The sequence below is a fragment of the Dipodomys ordii genome, unplaced genomic scaffold (assembly GCF_000151885.1).
Source record: "Dipodomys ordii isolate 6190 unplaced genomic scaffold, Dord_2.0 Scaffold68, whole genome shotgun sequence".
Lineage (NCBI taxonomy): Eukaryota > Metazoa > Chordata > Mammalia > Rodentia > Heteromyidae > Dipodomys > Dipodomys ordii.
Window position 1 is genome coordinate 2,510,032 of NW_012267284.1, and position 12,550 is coordinate 2,522,581.

Sequence of the window (12,550 nt, forward strand, 5' to 3'; positions counted from 1 at the left end):
ACACACACACACACACACACACACACACACACACACACACACACACACACACACACACACACACACACACACACACACACACACACACACACCAGCATAATATGCTGCCTTCTCAAGTGCACATACAGCATTCTCCAAAACACACTTCACTTCTGACCACAAAACAAGTCCTCATAAAGTAAATTTATTAATTGAGTGAAATTAGAACAATGGATGAAATTAGAAAACAATCACAGAAGAAAACCAGAAAACCACCTACATATTAAGTGAGTGAAAATAAATAACATACTCTTAATCAGTGGGTCACAGAAGACACAAAGGAAACATGAAAATGAGAAGACTGGGTGTAGTGGCACACAACTGTAATCTCAGTTACTCAGGAAATACAGATCAGAAGGACTGTGGGTCAAGGCCAGCTGGAACAAAATTTAGTGAGACATCCCCCCTCCCAAGGTAGATATACACATTCAATTCAAGCTATTTGAGAGGGAGGGGAAAGCAGTTGGAGAATATTTGTGAGTTGACCCAATCTGAAAAATAACTAAAGCAAAAAAGGGCTGGAGATGTGGTTCAAGTGGCAGACACTTGCCTTGGCAAGCATGAGGCCTTGAGTTTGAACTCAAGTACCACCAGGGAAGAAAAAAAAATAGTTTAAAAAGACATTTAAGGGCTGGGAAGCTGGCTCAGTGGTAGAGTGCTTGCCTTGCATGCATGAGGCCCTGGGTTTGATTCCTCAGCACCACATAAGCAGAAAAAGCTGGAAGTGGCTCTGTGGCTCAAGTGGTAGAGTGCTAGCCTTGAGCTGAAGAGCTGAGGGACAGTGCCCAGAGTTCAGGCCCTACAACCGACAAAGAAAAAAAAAAAAAAAGACATTCAAATTCCCAGTGAAGTAAACTGTGCCTATTTACAAAATGCCAAACATCCCAAACAATCTGAAGAAAGAACAAAACTGGTTAATAAATTCAGCAAAGTTGCAATTCAAAAATCAACATGCCAAAGTAAGTTTATTTCCACACACTGGGAATGAGCGATCTGAAGAGGAAATTAAGAAAACTCCATTTGTAACAGCATCAAAAAGAGCAAAATACTTAGAAATAAATTCACCCAAGGGATGTAAGATTATCCCCAGGAAAGTTGTAAAACACTGTTAAAGGAAATGAAAGAAAAACCCCATATATGTGAAGACACTCATGTTGGGGGCGGGGGGAAGGGGGGCTAAAAAGATGGATACCATGTGAAAAAGAAATTAGGTGGAACGTCTAATGAAGCCACTGCCACTGAGCAGAAAGGCCACCTTCAGATAGTGCAAATGTGTGGACCTGGCCAGGGTTCTTACAAAAGAGGACGATGGAGGAAGAAGAGCAGTGGTGGATAGGAGAGAGGTACATGGGGTAAGCCTAATAGAAAAGCAGGAGTTTGGCAGGTGAGAAAGCACTTTGTTCTTTCATCATAGGGTGATTAAAATTTATAGACCTGTGCTGTAGAAAGAAAGTCAACTCTACCATCTGACAGTTAAACAATCAAGTTCTGGATTATGTGGCCCATATGTATTGTGGTGATGACTGTGTGCTATACTACACATCTGTCACACCCAGCCACGGTGTGTGGGGAGAAGGTAGAGTCTTATCACTGATGTTCTTCACAACTGCAGGCCCATAGTGAGGGTAGAAGGCAGACACATTTTTTATTTGCTTTATCATTGTTTGAGAACTCTAAAGATAGCTAGGTGTGGCAGCTCATGCCTAAAATCCAGCTATTTGGGAGGCAGAGATCAGGAGGCTTATTATTCAAGGCCAGCCTAAGCAAAACTTTCAGTGAGACTTCATTTTAACAAAAAAAGGCTGAGAAGGATGGTCCACACCTATAATGCCAGCTAAGGAGGAAGACTGCGGTCCAGGCCAGATTCAGCACAAACACAAGACCCTATCTCAAAACAAACTGAAGCAACAGGGCTGGGTGAACGACTACAGCACCTGACTCAGAGCCTGCCTAGCAACACAGTGCTCTATGTTCAAACCATAGTACATATACACCCATACACCCATACAGACACAGTGAGCAAATCCCCCCAACACAAAAAGCAAAACTCTAAAAGATTTAAGGGTGCTGTATATCTTATGATTTGCTCCTAGATGGATGACAGCTGCTGCCCAGCCTCTTGATTCACTCATTAAACCACAACTGAGACAGGTGCAATGGCTCTCACCTAAAATCCTAGCTATTCAAGAGGTAGAGGATCAGGAGAATAGTGGTTCGAGGCCAGCTAAAACTCTGCAAGACCTCATCTCAACCAATAAAAACAGAGGTGATGACATCTGCCTGTCATTGCAAGTATGCAGGTAGTATAAATGGGAAGACCAAAACCCTGCCTGAAAATGGCTATTCTCTATTTCATGGAAAACAGTCTCAATAAAGCAAGCATGATTTAAATCTTCTAAGTATATGGAGAAGATTCAGTGTAGGGATGCAGAGAATGCACTGTGCATGTCTGGCCCATAGAGGAGGAAGCAAATCTTAGCAGATTTTACTACAGTCATGCCTACAACTGCTATTACTAGAACAGGCTGCTGGCATCATGTTCATGAGGCCCTGGGTTGGATTCCTAGCACAAAGGGAAGGAAAGGACAAGGAGGGAAGAGCAGGAGAGAGGAGAGCTGGGGAGAGGAGAGCAGGGGAGAGAAAGAGAGGGGAAAAGGGGGGGGGGAGAGATGCGGAGGAAGAAGGGGAAAAGGAAAGTTTTATGTTGCATGAGAAAAATGTGCAAACTACAACGCAAAAAATGGAAAAGGATGCTATAAAATGAGGTGTTCACTTTATAAAAACCTTAGAAAATGGGAAAAACAGAGACTTCAGCTCAATACAGTGGCTTGAGGAACAGTTGCTCAAAATAGCAGTAAAAGCAAGAGTAAAGGCTTTCTTGCTTTCTGAGGCTTACACCTGACAACAAAATATAAAAGGGACCACATCAAAAGCCCTTAGAAGTTGGAAAGTGGATGGCTGAACAGCAATGACCTGGCAAGCTGGATCCCTGACCAGGAGTGGACAAGTCATGAAACTATTCTAGCACAAAGCCTGGGAAATAGAGCCAGGGAATGTTTTCTAGAAGCAAGAAGAGGGGGGCTGAGCTGGGAGTTGTTTGGAAGGCCTTTCACAGACACATTTCAGAAAATGACTGATTCACAGGAATTTGCAGAAAAGTACAAAGGAGGTCCTATCCCCTCTTCCCTGAGCTCTTTTCATGAAAACCACCTTACAATCTCCAAGCCAGCACAGGATACGCTGTGTGTGCAGACCACCACCACAACCCAGTGGGACCCACTCTGGCTGTACTTGGCAGACACATACACCCCACCTGAGCAACATACTGTGTGCAGGACATCATGCGAGCCTGGTGCCAATTACTCTTTAGCTATGCATGGCATTGCCGAGGGAGACCAGAGAGGTCTGACAATACCTTTCTTAGAAGCATTTTAATTATGACGTTGATTTTACTGTGCATAAGCTCATTTGGGGAATCTAGTTCACTTCTGTTAAGTTTTGGTAGCTGCAGATTGAGAGTGGTTCATGGCTGTTAAATGAATCAACTACTCATTGTGTAACTTAACTGCAGCACTCCTAAGGACAGGGAATCATCAGTGGCTATAGGATCAATACTATCCTCCAACTCATTCCTGATACGGATGATTCTTATCCTTATCCTTATCTGTTTTACTGGTACTTTATCAATTCTAAGGATTCCCCATCCCTCCCCCCAGCCAGAAACCAGTCTTTTGTTTCAATAATTTTCTATTATTTTTCTTTTTTAAAATTTTGTTTCTTTCTGTTCTGTACTGTCTCCTCAGCGTCTTTTGTTTTCCCAGGTTCTTCAGGTCAGCTCTCTCTCCTCTCTCTCTCCTTCCCTCCCTCCCTCCCTTCCTCCCCCCCCCTCCTTTTTTTTGGTCAGTCATGGGGCCTGAACTCTGGGTCTGGAGACTGTCCCTCAGCTCTTCAGCTCAAGGCAAGCACTCTATCACCTGAGCCACAGCGCTACTTCTGGCTTTTTCTGCTTATGTGGTGCTCAGGAATCAAACCCAGGACCTCATGCATGCAAGGCAAGCACTCAACCACTGAGCTACCTTCCCAGCCCATATGCTCTTTTCTTATTGAGCATTTAGTCCTGATAAATATGACATGTAATTTCATTATTGTTCAGTTGTATTTTTCTTTGAGACTTCTTTTTTCACACATGAGCATCAGAAGCATTTCTAAATGTTTGGTAATCTTTCCTACTATTTTTTTTTACTGAGAACACTGATGGTGATGATTGTCTTTGCTGCTTTGGTCCAGTCGCCCCACAGTCATGACAGTGAGGCGGCTGGCTCACTCCACTGAGAGAGATTTTGATCTTTGCTCTGTAGATGTGCCTCTATGTCATGGGCCTGGACCCAAGGGCAGAGCGGATGTGTCACTATGCCAGAGGCCCTGTTGGCGCCATTCTGGTAAAGCACAGCCCTGAGACAGGGGGCTGGAAGCTCATCTCTCCAGTGGCTCTGTCTTACCTTGTCTTGGTCACATGGTAGGAGTAGGAGTTTATGTTGAACATTTGACACCAGGTCCTGAGGGGACCAAGGGCCCCTGCCATCCTATTCTGCCTCTCTTGTCAGGTGTGGTATGGATCTCAGCTCCCTGGTAAGCCCATTACCACCATGATAGGAGAATCTGAGCAGTGCCTACCTTTGCTAGGCAGACACTATGGCCCTTCCCACTCAGTGTTAGCAGAGATTCTGGTGAAGGCTGGGGTAGGTGAGCTGGCTGGGTAGACCTGGATTAACAGGATTCCTTCCCTGGCACTGGTTAGGCAGACTAAACACAGTTAAGAAGCCCCTTCCCCTGCTGTCATACTGTCATGTCCCACATCCACAGCATGGCTTTCCTTAGATGCTTGTGTTTGGAGCAGTGGCTTGTCCTGGATTTGAGGTTTCAAGGGCTCACTGTCTAGGATGCATGTGTGGCAGTACAGAAACACAGAGGATTGTCACTTCACTGTTCCCAGTCCTGCCTTACCTCAAGTTGGCCCAAACAGCCATATCTACACATGTAGAAGGGCCTGAAAGGAGAGGCCACCTTTGACTAGAAACTAGATGTGAAACCCTACTCAGCCACTGGTATCTCACACTAGCTATGACCCACCTCCTTCTCAAGAGAGAAAGCAGGCCTCTGGGCCAATACCCTCAGGTAGGACAGGGTCACCCACTGCCAGATAGATCTAGAGTTCTATTGATGCTGGGCCTCCATTGCTCACCCTTACTTGGCTCTGGCACACACATGGCATGTACAAGTCTCCAAAACATGCCGGGCCAAGAGAAGAGTAGACACTAATCTTCAGGGTTACTAGTGAAATAGCTCACCTGGTGACACACAATCCAAATCCACAAAGGAGACAGGTATGTGTCCAGCTACTCAGAGCCCACTCCTAATAAACACAGATAGCCTAAAAGGCATGAGAAAAATCACAAAGCACTCCAGTCTCCCCAAGGATGGCCAATGTTCCTATATCCCCAGAGCTTGGGGAAGCCCACGTGGGCTGGCAGGAGGCAGACAGTGTGGCTGGGAAATGGAGGGGCTCCAGAGTGTGACTCACAGGCACTGGTGCAGACACGCCAGCTTCTGGAATTACTGACAGTCTATATCCAGTTGCTAAACCCACAGACTATACTTAGGATTTGCCAGAGCTGCTATTTGACAGCAAAAAATAATGAACCCAGATTTGTTCCAGTTGACAGGACTTTCAGCGCCTATGCCACGATCCACACCAACGCCAACCTGTCTTTCTTGCCAAAAAGACACTGTGATGGGATAGGTGTGGCTAACACAAATGGAACAAGGTTTGCCTACCTTCTTATGTGTGGAGAATACATCTATGTGAACATGCATGTGTGTGACCACCCCATCCTCATAGTGCCCATGCTACTGGCACCAGCCCTGGTCCTCGCAGCTCCTCCACAGGAGACCATAGTCATGGTCAGAGGTGAAGGGAGGCTCATGAATACAGGACTCTCACATCTACTTCAGAACCCACTCCTTCTCAGCATGTCCCTACAGGAACTACAGGAAAAGTTCTTCCTTCTTGGAGGGAGAAGGGTAAAAGGGAAAAAAAGGCTTTGTTAAAAAAGAGCCTTCTCTAGGCTCCAGTATCTTTTACAGCTGCAAGGAGAGCTCACCCTGAGGGCTCCAGTCTGACACTGCCAGTGTCTACTTTGGGAGAACTGTAGCAGCTATGCCTGGTAGTTGAAGTTATGGGCTTTCAGGGGGAAAAGGGGACATGCTTCTAAGCCAGGAGGGCTGCCTACAGTGTCTGGAAGGGAGGAATATACCCAGAAAAGTGAGTACAGAACCAAGATATATTCACCTGATTAAAGACAACTGCAAGCTACAAATATGAACATCTCTTGACCACTGAATCTGTCACATGACACAGGTAGAAACTGGACAGGTGAGGTAGCTGCACAGTCTCTAGTACAGCCTGGGACACAGGCTGACCAGATTCTGGTAGTCAAGAGCAGTCTCCAAATCAGAGGGCAGGCCAAGAAACTTTGCTCTTGGTTTGAAAGTGGTCAGTGATGAAACCCACTTAAAACTTTTTTTTTCTTTGTTGGGGCTTCAACTCTGGGCCTGGGCACTGTCCCTCAGCTCTTCAGCTCAAGGCTAGCACTCTACCACTTGAGTCACAATGCCACTTCCAGTTTTCTGGTGGTTTACTGGAGATAAGAGTCTCACAGACTTTCCTGCCTGGGCTGGCTCTGAACTGTGATCTTCAGATCTCAGCCTCCTGAGTAGCTAGGATTACAGGTGTGAGCCACCTGCATCTGGCTCCCACTTAAAACTTAAAAACCAACCAAACAAACCCCCAAAGCTCTGCACCAGTGGCTTACATCTGTAATCCTACCTACTTAGGAGGCTGAGATCTGAGGACCATGGTTCTAAGCCAACCTGGGCAGGAATTCTCTCTAATAAACTACTCAGGAAAAAAAAAAAAGTCAAAAGTGGCGCTATAGGTTAAGTGGAAGAGGGCTAGCCTTGAGCACAAACAGGCTTAGGGACAGAGCACAGGTCCTGAGTTCAAGTTCCAGGACCAGCAAAAAAATAAAAAAGTAAAACAAAAGTAAATAAATCCAAAATTTTGTCAGCCTACAATTCTGACATGCTTGACCATGGTCCTGTCAACTGTAGGAGATACTACAATCCCTTCAAAGCCTGTCTGCAAGAGAGCTGAACTGTGTGTATGCTGTGTATATATGTATGTATACATGAAAATGTCTCTGTACCCTTGGCCAACACTCTGGGGCTGCACCTACCAATCTCTTTATCTACCACCTGAGGACCCAGCTCTCAGGGTCTGGTGTTAGAGTCTGCCTGCCTCACATAGCATTTGGGACCCTACAGGATGAAGGACCAATGAATGCTACCAGCCCCTGGCATTCACATAGCTTGGCATGCTATTGGAGAACTTGCTCCATGGGTTGCACCTCCTGTAGCAGACACAACTTGAGCATGTCTGTTTTCATTGTTGCAGCCTGCATGACCTCACTTGGAGCCCTTCTGACTGCACCTCCAAGTCTCACTTACCCATCTCCTGTTCCCTGAGCCCCCAGCCCACCCTTTTGTGTGGTAAGTATCTTCATCACAACCCAGGCCATTCTGCATCCAGTGTGGGAGGCATTTGCTTATCTCTGCCCAGGAACAGCCTTTTCAGCTTCGATGGTTGTTGCACAGCAAATGCTTACCCAGCACTTGGACAAAGAATGGCTGTCTGCCTTTGCCAAGTTCCTCTGCCCAGCCCTGGTGGCAAGCGATGCTTGATGCCACAAATTGGATAATGTCGCTCTTCTACTTTAAAAGATCTAATGGCTTCCCATTGCTCACAGGATAAAATCCAAAACCCCAGCCAGAGCTGTCCTGGGCATCCAACTCCCCTGCTGAAGCAGTGGCTTCTCACCCCAAACACATCTTGTCAGCTCACAGCCACACAAAGATGCACATTCTGGGGGTCCTTGTCCCCCAACACCTGCTCTCATGGCACCACTGAGCTCCTCTCCATCTGTAATTACAGACCCATGATTTGATGTGAATAATGGTCCCCAAGTCCCCATTAAACCATGAAAGCAAAGAAGACAGGGTGTACATCTTTGCTTCCCATTCTATCACTCCTGGTACTCAGCCCTAACATGGTGCATGTGACATTGGATCAAGTACAAACAACCAGCAGGTCCCCACAGGACTATTTATAAGGCCTGATCTATGCATGGGGAATGTTCTGGAAATGAGAGGATCCTCCAACTTTGAAGGGACCTAACTGGTCCACAGAACACTTTCTGGCCTGGCTGCTGGGCAAGAGGCATCACAGGCCTCTTCTTGCCATTATCTCAATAGCCTGCTGAACGCATTTCATCTAGCTTTACTGACAAACAGAAGGAACCTGTGGAGAAAGCTACAGAGCTGAAGCCACTCCAGCAATGGCCTGTTGGGGCCTCAGCTGCCCAGCCTAAAAGGGCCATGCTATCCCAGTTCCATACCACTCCACAGTGTCCACTGGGCCTTATTGGTCCTCAGGTTCTATCTCCTTTAGTAGCTGCCAGGGTGTGAGTTCCTGGACACCCAGACCTGGACTGAGGCCACATCTGCCCTGTCCCATCCCTGATTACTGTCACTCACAAAATGGGGGGTGGGGGATGTGGCAGCAGCAGCCTGTCTACATCCTCCTCACTCAGGGATGGCAAGGCCAATGCAGATTACAACAGATGAGCTGGAGGTGGAGCAGACTCTGCTCTGCACTAGTGCGATGTCTCTTGAAGGCTCTGATTCATTTATTGATGAGGGAAAACAGAAACAAGTCTCAGGAAGACCCTAAGGCCAAGGCCTCTGTTTACTGAGAATCTGGGGTAGTCAGGGAGGGGAGAGGTGAAGGACAGGCTCTGGAGAAAATGCAGTGGCTGAAAGCAGGCTCTACAGGAGGCCAGAAGGTTCCCTGCTGACATGCTGTAAGCACTGTTGACTGTTGCTTCTGAGCAATTCCCTGAAAAATGCTTGTATGCATCCTCACACACCACTGCCCAGAGCTGGCATGCAGACGGGTCAGGCTGCTGGCAACCAAGGCATCCCCCCAGATGTCCTGACAGGGTGGATGCTGAGAGAGCAGCTGTCAGAGCTGGCTGTGGAAAGGGATGCTAGGAAAGGCCCAGCCCAATGGAAACAAGTAGCTCTGGGAGAGGAATTCAGGTGCGTAGAATATGCCTGAAAACTCAAAAGTCCTTCCAGGAGGCAGGGAGGAAAAGGATCTAGCTGCTCCTGGGGAGCCAGGTGGGGGCAACAGTGACAGCCGAGAGAAGTGAGGGGCATACCTGAGTGCATCCACTTCCTCTCTGCAGAATGAGAAGCTGGGTTCTGTGGAGCTTGGCTGGGACTTCAGCATCTTCAGCTCCATCTCCAACTGCGAGGAAACAGAGTGTGGAGTCAGCAGGGACTGGGCTAGGAATGCCTGCTGACAGCCAGAGGCCCAGGACTCTGCCCAAACCCACTTCACAGTCCAGACCAACTGGGCATTCTAGCTCATGCACACATAGTCCTTTCCCCCGTCCCCCAATGCTGTTTGTACATTGACCATAGAGACACATGGACACCTAGGAATGCTGAGACCTTTTACAAAATTTCCAGGGCAGAGTGGGACAGTGTAACTACAGAGAGCTCATTCTCAGCTCAGGTAGAAAGAAGAGCTTCCTAGAGTCCAAGTCTTACTCCTGTGCTGTCCCTCTGTCCAACCAGGTATATCTCTAAGCAGACTCCATGACACCAATGCTGAAGCCTAGAAACAGCACTGAGGCCCCAGGACCTTGCCTGCAGATAAGGCTCTGGTCAGTCCTCAGCCCCGCGCAAAGGCCCCTTAGCTATCCTATGCTCCTACAGATGTGATCCCTCAACCTTGGGCTGTCCAGCCTGCAGGACCACAAGTCAAATAACTTCCTGTTCTCTCTAAAGTACTCTGTTTCAGGTACCTTGCTACAGTCACACAAAATGGACCAGTTTGGTGAATTTTAGTTGCTGCTGCTTCCATTGTTCACATGCTGATACTGCCATCAGCTAGTGTAGCAAATCCATGATGTGTACAAGTGTGCATGGCACAAATGTTTGTGCAACCTCTGTGGTTATTGCTGTTAACACAATTCTCCCTCCTAAACATCCCCATATGACACTGTCTCCTCCCTGTCCCAGGCATCTGGGCCTTGCTGAATGCACTTCTGCTGTTGTTTTTTTCTTTTTCTTTTTTTGCCGGGGGTGGGTTGCAAGGCCTACTGTGTCTCTATAATAAGTGGTCCATTTAGAATTTCCCTCCATCTAGAATCTATATTAGTGAACCATTTTTCAGGAACATATAGTCTACTTCAGATGCTTGTATGTACTGAAAGGGATCTGTGATAAAATTCATACTTTGAACAGAGCTCAAGTAAAAACCTTATTTTATCTGTTAGTTAGCTAGCCATGCAGGCAGGGCTCTGTGAAGGCTAAATCTTGGGCAGGTGGCTCCACCCATGTGGCCCTGCCATCACAGATGTGTCCTTACAACAGTACCAGAAGCTCTCACCTCACCTCCATCCAAGAGCTCCAAGGTCTTCAGTCCTGCTCCTTTCCTGCTAGTCCCCTGCTTTGATCTCTACAGGTTCCTACTTTCTGTCAAACTGGGCTTTTTCCATTTTGAGTCTGACTTCTACGGCTAGGCCTTCAGTTCGTATATATTTATGCATTCTTATTCCATAGCATAACAGTTAAGCCTTGAATTCGGATGTTTCTACTTGCTCCAATGAGAAGTGTTTTCATTACCCTAATGAAATAATACACTAATAAAACACTAATAATAGAATACTAATTGCAATAATTACCATTATTTTACGCTTTGAATTGCATTTCTTCTTCAAACCAGGAATTGTTTAGGACAGAATGTTTCGTTCTGCCTGTCATGGATTTGTTTCCAAGTTTCCAAGTGCGAACAGCTTTTTCTTTTGTTGGTTTTGTTCTTGCTTTCAAATTTCATCACATCATAGCCAGTGGAGGCTCTGTTACTCCCATATACTTGAATTTACAAAGGTTTAACAGATTATTACTAAATAGTTGATTAATCCTGAGCATTTTCTGTAAGCACTGTCTAAAGAGTAGACTATCTAGTTTGGGGACAACAGCTACATACTGGTGTGTTATGACCCACATTAGAAACTAGATTCCTGTTGCAGGTGCCCCAACCTTGCCCCTCCCCTCACTCTGTGTTCCATCTGTACCTTTAGTACTTAGCAGAGCATTTGCCTGTTATCTGCAATGCTTAGAGGCTTGGATTCAGACTGAAATGCCTGCCTGTGTTTATGACTGCTAGGTGGCCTTTGCAGCCTGCAACATCTAGCCTCTTCAGTTTTGCTCTGTAACTACCAGAAAGTCTTTTCCTTTCAGTAGGAAAGTTTAGCCCATTTATATTTTGATATATGTCTTTGTGTTACATTCTTATGTTGCTTTACAGTTTTTAAAACTATTGTTCTGTGGTCTTTTTATCTTGCCTACTTTTATGTGTCTCAGGAAATTCAGAAGATTGTACTTTTTGTACTGACCACTTTCATAACTCCTCGCTTTTTATCGTACCTGCGCCCATACTTTGTGGTTCTCTACTGTACTAGTATCTATGTCCTATCCAGCGTCCTATCCAGTCAGATCTGTGCGTCCTATCCAGTCAGATCTGTTATCTCCTTGTGCTTTATACAGACTGCAACAGTTCTACATGTCCACTTCTTGTGCCAGGTATGCAAATGAAACCTGGTGTCTTGGGTGTGTCTGTGAGGTGTGTTTGAGTCAGTGTCCCCAGTGGGGACAGCATCACCTCAGCTCTTCAGGCTGACAGGACAAAGGGCCCGGAAATGAGGCTCTTCTTCTGCCTGCCTTGCTGCCTAAGCCAGGACATCTCTCCTTTCCTCCTGCCCTAGAGGCTCCTTCCTCCATATATTGCCTTTCATCTCTGACCTTAGGCCTCACTCACATTGTCTTTTATCCTAGGCATTTCTGGGCCTCTAGCTTGCAATCAGTCATGGTGGGTGGGTCTTCTGGGCCTCCATACCCCTGTCAGCCAATCCCCTACAATCAGACACTCCATCTCTCTATGTAGACAGGTAATAAACAGACAAATCTTGATTCTGTTTCTCTGGAGAGCTCCAAGACAGTTAAGTACACCTTGATGTCCTCTATAGGACATTTTACACTCAGCTATCAATAGTGAGAAACAAGTTCTTGGTCTTATCCCTTCCTGTCCTATCTTAACACCCTTTACAAAACGTATCTTACAGGATGTGTGGTGTTTATGTTGCTATTTTCCTAAATTCCCACAGATACAGAACTCACTGAATGGCAGCCATTTCTTCTCCAAGTGCTCCTTAATCCATCTTCCTTCCTGATCTTCCATCTCATCTCCTGCCCCTGGCCTGAGACTTCTCTCTGCCTCACATTGCTCCTCTGAGTGTCTGCACTGGAGGTCAGCCTTCACATT

The 12,550-nt window shown here is 46.3% G+C and overlaps 1 protein-coding gene across 2 annotated transcripts in view; it reads right to left on the reverse strand.

Moving 5' to 3' along the window:
* The window catches only part of Mad1l1 (MAD1 mitotic arrest deficient-like 1 (yeast)), a 299,325-nt gene that overhangs the window by 107,004 nt on the left and 179,771 nt on the right, over window positions 1-12,550 (reverse strand). For both annotated transcript variants that reach the window (XM_013023364.1, XM_013023363.1), the window contains exon 14: window positions 9,378-9,466. In XM_013023364.1, the coding sequence (XP_012878818.1) occupies window positions 9,378-9,466 (89 nt within the window). The remainder of the gene's footprint in view (window positions 1-9,377; window positions 9,467-12,550) is intronic.